General features: G+C 40.9%; 1 protein-coding gene across 6 annotated transcripts in view; it reads left to right on the forward strand.

The window, feature by feature from the left end:
• Positions 1-16328, forward strand: part of Ank2 (ankyrin 2) — a 605825-nt gene that overhangs the window by 499412 nt on the left and 90085 nt on the right. For all 6 annotated transcript variants that reach the window (XM_029474795.2, XM_085835544.1, XM_085835545.1 and 3 more), the window contains 5 exons: positions 1586-1684; positions 8015-8212; positions 11689-11787; positions 12247-12345; positions 13926-14123. In XM_029474795.2, the coding sequence (XP_029330655.1) occupies positions 1586-1684; positions 8015-8212; positions 11689-11787; positions 12247-12345; positions 13926-14123 (693 nt within the window). The remainder of the gene's footprint in view (positions 1-1585; positions 1685-8014; positions 8213-11688; positions 11788-12246; positions 12346-13925; positions 14124-16328) is intronic.

Raw genomic sequence — 16328 nt, forward strand, 5'->3', positions numbered from 1 at the left:
GGAAACATATTAATAAAATATGTTTTAAACATAAACATGTAAATTCAACATTGCATAGACATTCCTTGGGGGCATATTTGACTTAATTTCTGGAAAGAAATATTGCTGTCTTTATTTCTACAACAATTAGTGAAATAGCTAACCTTATCAGACCTAGAAACGAAGTTGAGTTTTTCTCTTTCTGTAACCATAAGTCACCAGTCTAGCTTATTTGGACATGTGTGAATAACAGCAGGAAAAAGGATAAAATCATGCCCAGAGAGGAAAACGCTTGCCATGCATCTAGAGAGCACAGGTAGGCTTGACTCATGGTATTTTATAGAGCATCACATTTCCTATATATTACAGGGTCAGTATTTACCATCAGAAAGCGAGGCTAGTAGATGACACGTGAGCCATTAGCCCAGAAGACACTATTCACATCAATATCTAGGTTAATGCTTTCTAATCATATCACTTGACACACATTCCTCATAACTGCAAAAGTGATGGATGTCATTATGGTGAGAAAAGAGCCATGAGCAGTGACCCCCACCCCTACCCCCTGCTCCTACATACATCATTTCACTAAACTTAAAGCTTTTTAGATTTCAGAGTATTTGATGCAAAGAATCAAGACATTATTCTTATTCACCGGAATAAGTAATTAGAAACATGCCATCCCAACGTAGGCGAGTTTAAAGTCACTCTAGTTCACATGAAATGCATTCCTCTGCTTTGTCATTGTCAGCTTACCTTCTAGAACAGCTGTGCTGAGTCATCTTGTTTCATTCTAATATTGTGCTCTAACTCTGAGGTTATTTGAATGACCGAATCTCTGCCCGCTTCAGTGAGAACAGGTTTCCCTCTAAGAATAGTCTCTTGTCTCTAACCTCTTCTTCAACACCTCCTGAGAAGTATGTTAGACCTGGGTATTGCATAGACATCTGAGGACTGACATGAAGTTCATGCAGCAAGTGAAAATGTGACCAGCGGCATCACTCATCTCTCAGTAGCCTTCCACATCACAATCTGTAATCAAATATGTTAATTAAAATAAGCCGGGAAAATGTTCTTCCTGGAAAAATTAGATCTCTTATTTAAGTAGTCATAGTTTGATTTCACAACAAAAAGACAAACCAGACAGAAGATTGTGTTCAGTAGTATGGTTTGAAATTTGAAAAGAAATTATTTATGTATGGTATAAGTGATGTGATTTTTATTTTTTTGCAATGTGTTGATCTTTGACATCTGAAGTTTTTCATTGAATGGGATGGATGACAGATTTTAGGTTTATAGGACGAGAGGTCACATCTTCACCCAAAACCACGTAAGTTACACAGGATTGATTGTGAAGCTAAACCACAGGGTGTCCTGGATATTTGGGTAAGTTCGTAGTTTGTCATTGGTGGAAAACATTTCCAAACATTTGTCCTTCTAAAGATACAGAAGATGCAAAACTGTTTTTCTAAGCTGAACACTTATGCCTTCCTATAGATCCCTTATACACTTGGATAACTTGCTGAATTTCACCAAGGGGACATCTTTCCTCTTCGCTGTCCAGGGCAGTGGGTTATTTACAATTGCGCAATCTGTTTTCTGGCAGCGTGGTGAGACAGCTCTTCACATGGCGGCCCGGGCCGGGCAGGTGGAAGTGGTCCGATGTCTTCTGAGGAATGGTGCTCTTGTGGATGCCAGAGCCAGGGTAAGTGCTGCTCACCCAGTGTTCTTCTGCAGTACATGGCCCCCCTCTTTAAGTTGGGGTGTCTTCTGGAGTTCCTGGGTTTTTAAATTCCACAGTGTCCATATCAGTCATCATTTCATTACTGCGATATCTGAGAAAAATAACTTGGAGGAAAGAATAATCTAGGCTCTCTGGTCCACGGGTTTCAAATTATGATTGGATGGATCTGTCTTTCTAGGCATGGTATGAGTCTCAAATAGCATAACAGTGCAAAGCTACACACTTCACAGAGTCTGGGAAGCAAAGAGAATGCAAGCCTTTGTTAGGGTACTTCATCCAGGGACCGGAGTCTCTTGGATGGTGATGCTCACAATTAGGGAAGCTCTACTTCCCACCCCTCAGTTATCTCAGGGAGTGCCCTCACAAAACACTCACAAGTGTGCTCTACCAATCTCCTAGGTGTTTCTCAATCTATCAAGCTGACAGCAGAAGTTACCATAGGCTGTTAAAGGGAGAGCATCCGATTAATAACACTATAATAAAGGAAGACTATGTAAGTGTGTGCAATGAAAACACACTCAAGCCACAGGAACATTAGAATGGAGTGTAGTTACATTTAGAAAATCTGGCATACAATAAATATAGCATCGGCTTCCACTTTATCAGTCTTTAATCTTGAAAACCATGTTCACGTCTATCTGTTCTGTAAATTTAAGTCTTGTCTCTACTGTATGACATTATATATACTAAACATATATTTACATACTGATTCTTTCAAAATTATCTGAAAACATGCCTTCAAAGTTCAAAGCTTTCCTCATACTGGTTTTATTTTCCCCATCTTGTTATGATATCTCCTTTTCCCTCTACTCTGGTGTTTATAGACTTGAGTATTCTGCATATTTATTATACCAGAACAATAGGCATGAGACGGTACCTGATCACATTTCTCTGTTCCTAGGCAGTTCTAACTTCCTCACAGGTTAGGATTTTTCTTTTTCTTTAAATTATTTTTTTTTCTCTTTGTATTACATTCTTTCTCTCCTAAATGCAGCCGAACTTCTTTGTCCTATTGTATCTTTTGTTTCCTTTTGAATATTGTTCTGTTAACATTTGCAGTCACAGCACTGGGATTCTCATAGACTACTTAAATATGCTCTCTCTTCCTCCATTTCCATAAGCCCATTAGAACTCAGTTCATCTTGAGACATACCATCACAAAGTCAATGAGGAAAATAGCTCTTTTGGAGTGAAAACATCTTAATCGTTAAGATTGTAAGTGATCTAACACAGGTTACTCCACCTCTGCATCTTTATCCTTGAAGATGAGATTTGGACTCAAAAACTCCCAAGTCCTTCTGCAGGTGTTCACTGTAGTCTCTGACTTGGCAGAATTACCAGACACTTTTTAATGATGATCTCCAGAGACATGGAGGAATCCATAGACTACAGGTAGCCTTGGTATGACTTTTGTGTTAGATCTCATCTGCCTTTCTATCCTTCTCAGAAGCCGTGCAATTTATGTCGTTAATAAAAATCACCATTGTGGGTGGGGAGATGGCTCAGTTGCTCAGAACATTGCCCTTGCAGAGGACAGGAGTTCAATTCCCAGCACCCATATGTTGACTCACAATGTCCTGTAACTCCGTTTCTCCTTCTGACTTCCACGGATATGTACACATACAAACCATACATACATGCATGCAGACAGAGCATTTATACATGTCAAATAAAAAAAATCTTAAAAAAGAATCATGCATATATCATGTTTTTCCTTGTTTAGAGATTTTGTTATTCAACTGTATTTTTTTTCTATGACAAGGCTTTTTCTTGTTTCCATTTAAGTGTGCCTATATTTCACTATTTAAGAAACAACTCTATTGAGGTCAGTGAGAATGCAGCCAAGTGGCAAAGTTCTTTACCCAGCATTCTCAAAGCCCTGGATTCAAACTCCAGCAATGAAAGAAACCGTTTTATGGCCAACCAATTCATGTGATCCAGGCTATTCTCCAACTGAGACTCCCTCAGGTAACTCTGGGCTGGGTCGAGTTGACAGCTGAAGCTAACTAGTGAAGAGGTCGCCATCTTTGGGCATTTACTGGAGCTCCTTCTTACATGGCTAGTTGGAGCCTCTTTCCTTTGAGAGACTGTGGTGTCCCTACATTGTTTATGTCTGTAGCATGGAGACTCCGCTTTTTCCTCCTTTGCAATCACACTTCTTATTCTTCATAAAGAAACATAGGCTTCTTTCTGTTTTTCAATTTAAGTTTCACACGCTATTATGTCTCTTTCTTTTCAGCTTTGCCATGTACTTGAATTCCCTTAGTCTAGCCATCCCTCTATTACGAACAAGGTCCGTATATTGCAGAGCAGTGCTTTCCAAATGCCACTTTGTGTATCAGCCACCCAGGTGCCCTCTTCACTGCAGGCTGGGACATTTTTTCTGCAGTTTAAACAAGAATCCAGGCGGTATCAATGATCCCACCCCAGAATCGACTCTTGTGATGCTGATGACAGTTAGGACCCAGGACTTCCCTTTTAGAACATGGTATCAGTTTATATTCAGGCCATGAAGTTTTGGCTTTTGTTTAGCTGAGTCCTTTAATGTTTTCCTAGAACTTTGTGTTTTCATCAACATTAGTTGGATGCTGCATAATTCATAAAACATTTTCACATAAGTTATTTTATGGGCTGTACAGCCTTGGGTGGGAGGTTGACTTCGGGTCCTAAAATTCAAGATTTCACTGATGAACTGTGGTCGCAGATTCGAGTAAAAAGGATTTCTCCCATGGCCTTGGGATTTTTTTTTTCTTCTAACTGGCTCTGCCAGAAGCCAATAATTCCTCCCCAGTAAAGTCCTTCTGCCTGGGATGTGGCTTGCAGAAGGAAGTCAGCAAGCTGTCCTTATCTTAAGTGTAAAGCTGTTCCTGTTTTCAAGTTCTCCTTCTATCTTCACCCCAAGAAAATGAGTAGTTTCTAGTTGTATTCTCCAGACCCTCCAGATCCTAGATTCAACACTGGGCCCTGATTATGATGCAGCCTATTTAGAGGCTGGAATGCAAACGAATGACATCCTGTAGAGAGCCACAAGGACTATGAGATGTCGCCTTCCTCCAAAGGATGAAGGATAGCTCTCAAAAGATAATGAGCAGGCATCAGGCAGAAAAATAAGCAAGTATCGCCTTTCTACTTCCCAGACACATATATACTTAAGAAATTAAGGATTTTCTTTTCTTAATCTAATACCATTATTCTGGTACTTATCCTCCACTCCCTGAAGAGGAAATAGCTTAAAATTCTGCTCATTTATTACACTGGGCTCGTGCTCAAGAACTGTGGTAGTCTGTAGTTTACCTCATACATTCTTGAAGTAATATGTCATCGCCATATAAGCAGGGGCTTAGTCATGTTTTCTCTACTTCCTATATATCTATATGTCTGTATCTATATCAACATCTATCTATCTATCTGTATGTATGAAGAAGAAATGCATATATCACATTAATATTATTCATTTTAAAAGTGTAAACTGGTGCCGAACTGGAGCTCACTGCTAGAGCACCCATGGGGTCCATGCAGACAGCAAGTTGGTACGCAGCACCAACCACCCCAAAGAACAAAAGTACAGGCAGACACTCCAGGGGCTAAGGCATATTTTTCCAGACAGATTGGAAAGCAGGGCTATGGAGGCACTCTGCATTTGTCCCTTGGTGAGCTTTGGCCCTTCCATCAGGAAGTCCCTATTTGTCCATTGTCCTCAGTGGATTTAAGTCAGAATTCCACCAAGGTCTTCCTTCTGGGATCCCTTTTGGTTAGGGGCTTGTTCTGTTGACCCAGTCGTGGGCCTGGCCTTTGTTTTTTGGGTTGAGCAATGACAGGATCCCTGGGCTTCAGCTAACTTGAAACTTAACTGCTAAACTTTTTCTCAGCCGCCAGCAGACATGGTTTTGGGGAACATTAGTAGCAGGCGTCACATCAAACTTTTAAACCTTGGCCCAGCTGCTGTTCTTTCCATCTTTTTGTAAAAAGTTTGGGCTCAGCAAGTCTTTCTTAATTTTGGTTGCCTAGGAGCCAAGGAAACAGCAGGCTTTTGTAATGAGGCTGAGAGCACCTGCTTCCTGTCTAGGCTGTGTCCCAGTCTCTTGCAACTGGTGAGAAGGCCTTATTTTGGAAAGGGTCAGGGGGCCAGGACTCCTCCATCACTTTGTCCATTCTTTTGAGTCTTCTGCAAGTTCTCATGTTTTGGTTTGGTTTTTTGCCTTGGTTTCAGTTAACTTTATCCTGGGGCAACAGATACAAGTTTTACAGTTCAGCAAAGATATAATTGTTCAAACTGAAAAGACTTTATGTACCTGTTTAAAGGATTTTCTTAGAGAAATTTATGTTATTTCTTTTTCCGTTTTGAGATGAAAATATACCAAAGAATTTTAAAAGTAGGCAAGAAATTTACTAGCTTTTATTCAAACAAACAAACAAACAAATAAACAAACAAACAAACAAACACTTTACTGCTCTGGGGTCTGAGAACCAGGGAACTGTAGATAATAACGTAACTAGTTCCCAGTAACTACTACCAGTTACAAGTTGTCAGTTGACTAGAAATCCAAAGATCACCATCTCTGCAATCTCCTCCCTACTCTGTAAAATCTATAATAGACTCCCACGCATAAAACAAAACTAACACTCTAAAAAAAGTTTTTAATCTCCATTTGAGTGTATTGATTTTTCTCGTCTCCCCACTGGGTTCTGCTGGCAGAAGTTAAGAGGAGAACCCAGCAGCGGACAGTCACGGAAGCTCTTCTTCGGGTCCTGAGTTCACACCAATTGCTTTGCTCATCATTCCTTACTCTTCCTCTCATCTTCTCTGTCAAAAATCATCTTATCCTGATTTTCTTCCTGGCCATCTTACTGCATCTGCCTTTAGTGTCTGAGTCGCTTGAATGGCCTTGGGCAGCCTTTGGGACCTCACTGCTCTCTTAGTCACTTGTTCTGGAGATACGGCTCAGTAGTACATGTTACGTTTTCAATACATGTTACGTTTTCTTTTGGTGTCTATTATGGGGCAAATCATACATGCATCATGCGTGAAAGAAATTTGTAAGTTGTAGGTTCTTTTATAAAATTCCAATTCTATTGGTAAAATAATTGTGTTGCTATTACTTATTAATTTCCTCCTATCTTGAATTCAGATGATGCTATTTCACCTCTTCCTATGGGTTTTCTAAAACCTCTTTTATGGTGACTCCCCCCTGGAGAATATTATAAAGACACACCCCTTTGCATTCTGAGGGACACACTCAATTTTATTTTTATAAGTGACAGTAGTTTCTTTCTTTTTTTTTTTTTTTCAGTTCTTTTAACCTCGACTACACGTTAGAGTCAGGTGATCTCATGAGCCTTGCCGAATATGTCCTTCCTGCCTATTCTCCTCAGCTCCATCCTCTCTGTTTTTAGAGCAAAAACACTTGGCAGAGAGTTTACTCTATTTTTTTTTCCAGAGTTCCATTTCATGTTTGAAGTCCTAGATGTGCGTGGCAAGAGCATCTGCAATGCTTCCTGGAACAGCATCTCTTTAAATCACTTTACAATGTAGTCTTTATCCACAGCTCTCCGAGAACAAAATGGCCATCCGTTGTGTCCTTGGCTCAGGAGTGAAGTGGAAAGAGCATTTCCAGCTTCCTTGGGTCTTTTCTCTTGATTCAGTTCCCAGAATAAATTCTGCCTCTTGTTGAAAGCTCTTGGAGGAGAATCTAGGTCTTAGGAATTCTGGACTTGATTTCTTTTCTCCTTCAAAACCATGAGTTTGCCTGTAAGTAAGCATAGAGAGAGTTGAAGACAGAAAGAGTGAAAAGATAGTTTTGGGTTACTCATCAAACAGTTACCAAGTTTATGAATGCACATACATACTTTCTGAAAATCTAAGGAAGGGGCTTAGTGGTTAAAAGCGCCTTCTGCTTTTTGCAGAAGATTTGGGTTTGATTTCCACACTGTTATAATGGCTCACAGACTGTCTAAAACTCTAGTTCCAGACGATCGGATGCCTCTTCTGACGTCTGTGGGAACTATGCATTCATGGTGCATTTCCATACATATAACTGAACACATAAAATCTTTTTAAAAATTTAAGAGAGATTTTTTTTTTTGTGTGGTCAAATAGATCACTTCTATAACAAATACAAATAAAGCCATGACAGGATAATAACAATTAGTTTTTGAGAAGAGATTCCTACTGCCTCTTCGTAGACGAAGATATCTTCCTGGAGGAAGGCACCGTGAAGTGTTTGAGAGGCATGCACTGCTAATAAGGTTGGGTTTGCCGGGACCTAACTGATTCCTTGCCTTGCGTTGTAGGAGGAGCAGACACCTTTACATATTGCCTCCAGGCTGGGGAAGACGGAAATTGTTCAGCTGCTTCTACAGCATATGGCTCACCCCGATGCAGCCACTACAAATGGGTACACACCACTACACATCTCTGCTCGGGAAGGACAGGTAGACGTGGCCTCTGTCCTGCTGGAAGCGGGAGCAGCCCATTCCTTAGCGACCAAGGTAAGGGGTGGGGGTGACTAAGAGGAGCCAAAGCTTCATTCAGCTCCAGAAGAGTCTCAGGAAAGGAAAAATCTCTGGCAGGCCTCTGACTTGTTTCTGTCTCTGAGTATTTTAGATTACAATCTAAACGACGGGAGGAGGTTGTAAATTTTTATGTCATGTCTTCAAGGAAAATTCCTGCATTACTGTCTTCTATTTCATGTGCCAGTTCTGCTTGGTATAGGTATCCAGAAATGTAATTACAATTTCATTACTACAAAGCAAAGTTTACTTCCCCCCCTTTTTACTATAATATATATATTCTCTAGAGAAAAAAAGGGGGGTTCCCAAATACGTTGAATTGTCACCACCAGTGAGGAGAAAATCCTGCATTAGTGCAATAGTACAGTTTGCTTGGTGACAGAGCCTTGAGACAGTTTGCTTGCTTATATCCCACCCTTCCCAGTGCTAACCCCATCACCTCTCATGTGGTATTTCATTTCCTTTGTCCAACTGTGTTGGGTCCTTTTTGTTGTTAAGATAAAATACCATGACCCAAAGCATCTCGTGTGAGAGAGAGATTATTGTGGCTTATAAGTCCAGAAAGGAGCTGTTCCCAATGTCAGGGATGGCATGGCAATGGGTGGCCCAAGAAGGAACCTGGATGATTACATTACATCATCACACCAGGAGGCACAGAAAGAATGGAAAGTCAGGCAAGGCTCCACAGCTCTCCCGAAGAGTGACCACACTGGAGATCAAGTGTTCAGATTCCTGAGTCAATGGGGGGCCCTTATTCACACACACCACTACCCAAACATTTACCAGGTTCACTTTCTCTGTAGTTTTTTTTTTTTTTTTTTTTTTTTAACCACATCTAAACAGAGCAGGTTTGCAGATCAGTTCATAAGCTGCAGTAACACCAAACAAAAAGACTAAAGTATCCCAAGCTTGTGTTCAAGGTTCCGTGGTGATACGGGACAGCTTTTCCGTCTCTTGGATATATTCCACTAGAGAGTCACTACATGGGGATGAGTCATGATAAAGCATGAACATGCCCACATCCCAGACGAACACAAAAACCAGGCAAACAGAATCCTAGACTACGTGAGCATGTCACAGGGCAAAGTACTTCCACATATACAGTAGCAGTTCAGATGATGTAAAGCGCCATTTTAGCTGGCTTTCAGTAAATTGGAGTAAAACCCATGCCTGAGGCCAAGGAAGTTATCAAGTATGGACTGAAGTATTGCTGTGGCCTCTGAGCCCTCAGAAGGAGAGCAGTCTGCTATTCTCAGCACAAGGCTAATCAGAAAAATACTCAGAAAAATGTTCTGATGTGGAGCTAGAGCTATAGCTCACTGGTGAAGAGCACTTGCTGCTCTTACAGAGGACCTGGCACTCACAAAGCATCCAAGAAAGCCATGGGCAACTCCAGTTCCAGGGACTGTGACACCCTTTACTGGCCTTTGAAGCAACATGTGGTGCAAAGTCATATGGTCAGGCCTCATGTACATTAATATACACAAAATAAAAATAAAAGCATTTTCAAATGTTCTGACATAAGAAGTGGATACATTTTCAAATTATCCTGCCTGAAAAGGTGAATGCATTTTAAAAACTCTTCAAAAAGAAAAACTCAGAACCTAGACACAATGCAACCAAGGTGCAATGACTATGGCAACACAAGAGACTTGGCAGCCATCTCAACTGATGAGGATCCAAAGGGATAGAATTAATAGATATAAAAGTAAAGAAATAGAAAGTAGTTTCCTGTCTTTCAAAGATTTTTAGGATTGAAAAATTATCCAATGCCACAGTGCAGTAGAGTAGTAAACTGGAAGCAATTGTTACACACAGCAGTTTAGGACTCAGGAGAGCTGAAGCCTGGGTGACTCACCATCATTGAAGTCTCTTATGTGTTTATAAATACAAGAAGGAGACGAAGACCTGATAAGATTCATATGGAAAGAAGTGGCCAGTGACTCAAGAGATGCCTTCCTGCCAGGATCCTGTCATCCTGCACAAGCTAAGCAGTTTGGCTTGACAAGGGTTTCCAAAAGTACAAAGGAGTCGGCCCAACCTCAGCTGGACTGTAAGGATAGGCGGTTATTTTCTTCCACCCTATAATGTTGTACCACAGTAATCTACTTTACCCAAGCTAGCACAATCCAACCCTGTGTTCACGGAGTGCTGGGGGCAGAGCCTCAACAGCATGTCAGCAGGTGAACTTTTGTGGAAGGCTGCTAAAGGAAGCCATCCTCCAGCCATTCCTACATTTGTCCCACACGGGGAAAAAAGCCAGAGGATTCATTCTCATACAAGATCTTACTAAGACCAAATGCTTATTTCTTTTATATATAAAAAATAGAAATTAAAATGTCATTTTAATTAAGAATAATTGATCTGCTGACACTTTGAAAGGGCAGTATTGGTTCTTGGGAGATATTCAGTGCTTTTGATGGGGACTTAAATTGCACCCAGTACAGAAGTATTTGCTGGGTTTATTTTTTGGGCCCTGGGGAGTGTTAGAGTTCTCCGACTCCTGCTATTGTTCCAGAAAAGCATGTGGCTGAGGTGTCTGTCCAGGAGGGTGGGTGACATCATAGGGCAGGAGCTGTGCCACCTGGAGGTTTCAGGACTGGGACTCACACTATTTATAGCGTGCTGCTCATTGAAGTGCCTCAGTTGGTTAGGCTCGCAGAACATCGAGAGTATGCATATAAAATGTGTAGGGCAAGCATCTTTTTAAAACACAGTGTTAAAGCTTCAGTTTGAGGTTAACTGTTGAGTGCTCATTAGCCATTGGCATACCAGGACAATGGATTTGAATCGAGGGATTGTTCCTTGGACAGCATGGTCTTCGGGGAAAGAAGACAAATGTCAGTATGTTAAAAACCAATGTTTTTAGTAGAATACCCTTTTTATTTTATTCTGTAGATCATCTCTCTGGCCAGTTTTGCAGAAAGTACATCAGCTGAATCGAATCGTTGTTTTCTTTTCAACCAAAGCTTCATAAAATATTCTAAAACTTAAGTAAACAAATTTGGAATGGAAAGTATAAAAGAGACTATAAGAAACTGAAGACAGCTATTCATTTGGTCGTGCTCGTTTTAGATGGGGCAAGAGCAAGCAAAGACGTGCCTCTGGTGTTCTGCTTTCTGTTCATTAATCAAAGCGGTTTACTGACACCAGTGGAGGTTATGAATCTCAAATCTATTAATGTCAAGACCCAGTCTCCAAGATTTCAGACACATTTGTTGTTATTGTTGTTTTTACTCCATCAAGCCTAAGAAAGCTACTACCAGGTTTGGATAAACCTTATTCCTAACCCTTAGACTTATCCAGGACTGGCAGATTTCATGCCATCAATTTTTACAACTAGAGACTCAACAAAGTTTGCTTAATAGGTTAACAAAAATTTTTTAAGGAATTGAGGGGGAAAAAAATCCCTAATTTTTACATTTCTCTCACATTTCCCTGTCGTCGGACTATAGAAGGGCTTCACTCCCCTGCATGTAGCAGCCAAGTATGGAAGCCTGGATGTGGCAAAACTTCTCTTGCAACGCCGCGCAGCCGCAGACTCAGCAGGGAAGGTAAGGGGTTTCTGTAGCATGTTTTTGTCATAGGATTCTGTTGACTCATTTTTTTTTTAAACCACTCATCAGAAATCAAGAATAATGCACCAGGCAAAATTACACCAACTACACAAGTTGGGAATATATGCCCCTAACCTTTGTTGTAGACTGTAATTTAGAAGCATTTTTTCCTGTGCCTTCTCCTGAAGGTCCCACAGCTTCTCTATAGTAAGAATCCTTGTGGTGTACATAGAAATTTGGACTTCTGTTTGTTGTGACCAGAAAGCTGCCCTTTGCTAATTTTCAGCGCAAACATTCTTAAATTTAGTTATGTTTCTAATATGAAAACTATCTTTCCACTGACCATATTAATTAATTAACATGTAATTAATCGATAGCACCGTCCACGCATCCTGGTAGCTTCAGAGCAGCTAGCGCTAATGTATTAATGCTGAGATTCAAATACCACCTTTACAGAATGGCCTTACCCCGCTCCATGTTGCTGCTCATTATGACAACCAGAAGGTGGCGCTGTTGCTGCTGGAGAAGGGTGCTTCCCCTCATGCCACTGCCAAGGTGAGGACCAGAGCCCAAAATTTCCAGGTGCCATGTATCTATAATCCAAGTATACATGGGCCTTGCTTCTAAATAACTTCCATGAAACAGTGATAATAACTTTTGCTATTGGTAACTTAAAACAAAACAACTGTTTCTACCTATTGCTCTGTCTAAAACCTTTTACTATATAAATATATATGTACATATGTACATGTAAATGGATTATATATATATATATATATATATATATATAATACGTATACATGTACATATGTATATATATATATATTTGCAATTTTTAGAACCAGCAGTTATCAATAGGGAGTGCATATTAGCTTGTGAAAATTAATCTTATTACTAGCTGTCAGTGCTTTAGATCCTGAGTCGTATAACCTGACAAAGGCATTATAGATTTTTCCTCCTTGCCTATAAATCATAACCTTTCATACCTTCATTCCTTCTAACATCAAACTTTTTACTCTGATTTTATAAGGAGTCTCTCGTTTCTTTGTCTTTTAAATGTTTATCTCCGTCAACTTCATTGTGGAGAGTTTTAAGTGGGTCTGTAGACTACTAATATCTTCGTGTTGTATATCTGTCATCTACACGTAAGCACAGCTCTTACCTGGTTACCTAGCAACAGATTATCCACTATCCTCTCAGTTTAGGCTGTTTGCACATACATTTTTAATGTTGAAACCATACATAGCTGTTATGTCTTCCAGTCACTTGTTTGAAAAAATATATTTTAAAATCATATGTTAGACTTTTTATCATGATTGGAAAATAGTCATATTACATTAGATTCCTAACAACGCAAATTTTAACCACATTGTGTTCCTTCCCCCGTCACCGAGCCTGGCTTATTCTAGGACTTAAATAGCATTTGCTCAGGGAGAGGAAAGAACACTCCAGTTAGAACCATTTGGGGAAAAATATCCTAACAATACCTTAGAAGTAAATCCATTTGATTCTATGTGGTTAAAACAATATCTGACATATAGAATCCCAGTGGCGGGAGACTGTACGATCCGAGAGCAGTATGGATAGATCATAGTCAACACAGAAGAGGCCATCTTTTGGAGAGAGAAGATTAGAAACGACCAAAGGGTCAGAACACTTGAAGGAATGGGATACTTAGACTGGATGAAGGAAGTATCTAGAAAAGTTTCTAGACAGAGAAACAACTCCCCACCGGGTACTGAAGGACTATCACGTAGAAGAGGTGCCTGCTGTTCTTTCTTTCGTGTTTGGGAGGGAATCCAATTATGAAGAGACTTTCAGATTGGGTGCCTTTCCATCTGGATCTGTTCCAAAGGATAACAGGTGATCCTTTGTCTTTGGTTGCAAAGATTTGGGTTTGGTCAGATAGAACCATGTTATAGCTAAGCATCTAAATTAGCTGTCAGCTCACATTTATCTTTTCTGGCTGATTATACTTCATTACTTCCATTAGCGGTAAATATTTGGGCATTTATTAAATGTTCTCTCTGTGTGTAATGTACGTGCATGCATGTGTTATATGTGATGTGATGTGTCTTTATGTGTATCGTGTGTGTATGTGTGTGTCATATCTATCTTTCTTGTTTCTGTTGTAGAATGGCTATACTCCCTTACACATCGCTGCCAAGAAGAATCAGATGCAGATAGCTTCCACACTACTGAACTATGGGGCCGAGACTAACACTGTGACGAAGCAAGGGGTCACTCCACTGCATCTGGCCTCACAAGAGGGGCACACAGACATGGTCACCTTGCTTCTGGACAAAGGAGCCAATATCCACATGTCAACCAAGGTATTCTCTTCTAGACTCTGGCTTCAATCAGGTCCACTACGTAAATTCCAATAGAAACCAAGCAAAGATTATTTCAAACTAAAATGATGTGTGTGTGTGTGTGTGTGTGTGTGTGTGTGAATCCTCTTTTGTGTGAGTGTGCAAAGGAAACATGGCTGCGTTAAAAAGCCCCAGGATAATAAGGAAGGCAAGCATATGAGAAATAGAAAACCAGGGGTTGCTGCTCATTGTTCCCATGGGTTTGCTTCCCACAACCCTGCAGTGTGGGTCTTCACTTTGCTTCTCCAGCCAGTTCAGTTATCTCTCTGTACAGCTCTGCTTTCTCAGCATCTCCTTGTGGTGGGAGCATCTCAGGATGCTAGCCCATCCTCCCCAGGAGTTAAGATCACTGCATTTCCAGCAGCCACACCGTGCCCTCCTTTCTGCCGGTTGTGTTTGCAAATTACAGTAAGAAAGTGGCTAGGGAGCAAGGGACAGAGACAAAGGAAAGAGTGGTTCCAACTAGAGGTTGGCTTCAACAAGCGAGTTTGAGTCATGTCTCTAGAACTTAATGAAATACAGATTTCTAAGTCACCTTCCGCCTATCTTAGGGGGTGGCTCTGGTTAGAAGTCTTTTTCAGAGAAAGCCCCACAGTAATATGTTTCCTTCCAGTGAATAGCCTTTTTAGATGACCGTATTAATTGTAATAGCCAAGGATATAAGGATAAATTCATCCAAACATGAAGGGATACACCTACTACAGATACACCTACTACATCAACCAGGAGCCAGCTGCCGACAAACTGAAAATTACAGTCCGTGTTTATTAACTGACCATTTGATTCTCTTGGTGCTTTTTGTGCCATGTGATTGGGTAAAATAAAAAATAAGCTTCTTAGGGTTTTCCAAAGATACTATGCTTTCTGTGTGTGATTGATGAATTAAACAGTATATTGGAATACCAAGTAGAGATCAGCTTGTCCACGTTTACACGGGTTATGTAACATGCACTCTTTAAAGAGCCGTGGCACAGGTAAATTGTTCCCAGTGTACTTAGAGTTCTTCTCCCTGCCTTTATCACTCAGAGTTGTCTCGACACATCCTTCATCTTTGTCTCCAAAGTCCTTTTTACCAGAAGTCTTCCCGGATCCTTGAAGTGTAATGTTTTAGTCTGTTGCTATGACAAAATACTTGAGATTGGGTCCTTATTTTTTTCTTGGATATTTTCTTTATTTACATTTCAAATGTTATCCCTTTTTCCCGCCTCCCCGAAACCCCCTTTCCCCTACCCTCTCCCCACACTTCTATGAGGTTGTTTTCCTACCCACCCACACACTCCCACCTCCCCACTCTCGAATTTCCCTACATTGGGGCATCCATCAGCCTTCACAGGACCAAGGGCCTCTTCTCCCATTGATGTCCGACCAGATCATCCTCTGCTCCATGTGCGGCTGGAGCCATGGGTCCCTCCATGTGTACTCTTTGGTTGGTGGTTTGGCCTCTGGGAGCTCTGGTTGGTTGATATTGTTGTTCCTCCCCTGGGGCTGCAAACCCCTTCAGCTCCTTCAGTCCTTTCTCTAACTCCTAAATTGGGGACCCCATGCTCAGTCCAATGGTTGGCTGCGAGCATCCACCTCTATATTTGTCAGGCTCTGGCAGAGGAGACAGCTATATCAGGCTCCTGTCAGTATACATTTCTTAGCATCCACAATATTGTCTGGGTTTGGTGACCTGTATATAGGATGGATCCCCAGATGGAGCAGTCTCTGGATGACCTTTCCTTCAGTCTCTGCTCTACGCTTTGCAGACCACATGAAGCACAAGAAGAAGGAAGACCAAAGTATAGGTGCTTTGGTCCTTCTTAGAAAGGGGAACAAAATACTCACTGGAGCAAATATGGAGACAAAGTGTAGAGTACAGACTGAGATTGGGTCCTTTCTAAAGAATAAGAGTTTGAATGGGTTTATGGACTTGGAGACTGAGAAGTCCAACAGGAAGATACCATTGCCTCTTCCGAGTCTGGTGAGGGTTTTCTTGTTACATAATGATATGGAGGAGAACATCACAAATGGAGGATGGGAGCTTCACCCTTGTTGGTGTTCAGAATTCTAAGTCCACCCAGAGACCCCCAATTTCAAGTAGCATCAGTATGTGAGTTTGGAGATCTGGCTTTGCCTTGAACATGTTTAAATCACAGCGTGGAGCTGGGATAGTCTTCCCAGACT

The sequence above is a fragment of the Mus caroli genome, unplaced genomic scaffold, assembly GCF_978045245.1.
Source record: "Mus caroli unplaced genomic scaffold, Mus_caroli_1 scaffold_3, whole genome shotgun sequence".
Lineage (NCBI taxonomy): Eukaryota > Metazoa > Chordata > Mammalia > Rodentia > Muridae > Mus > Mus caroli.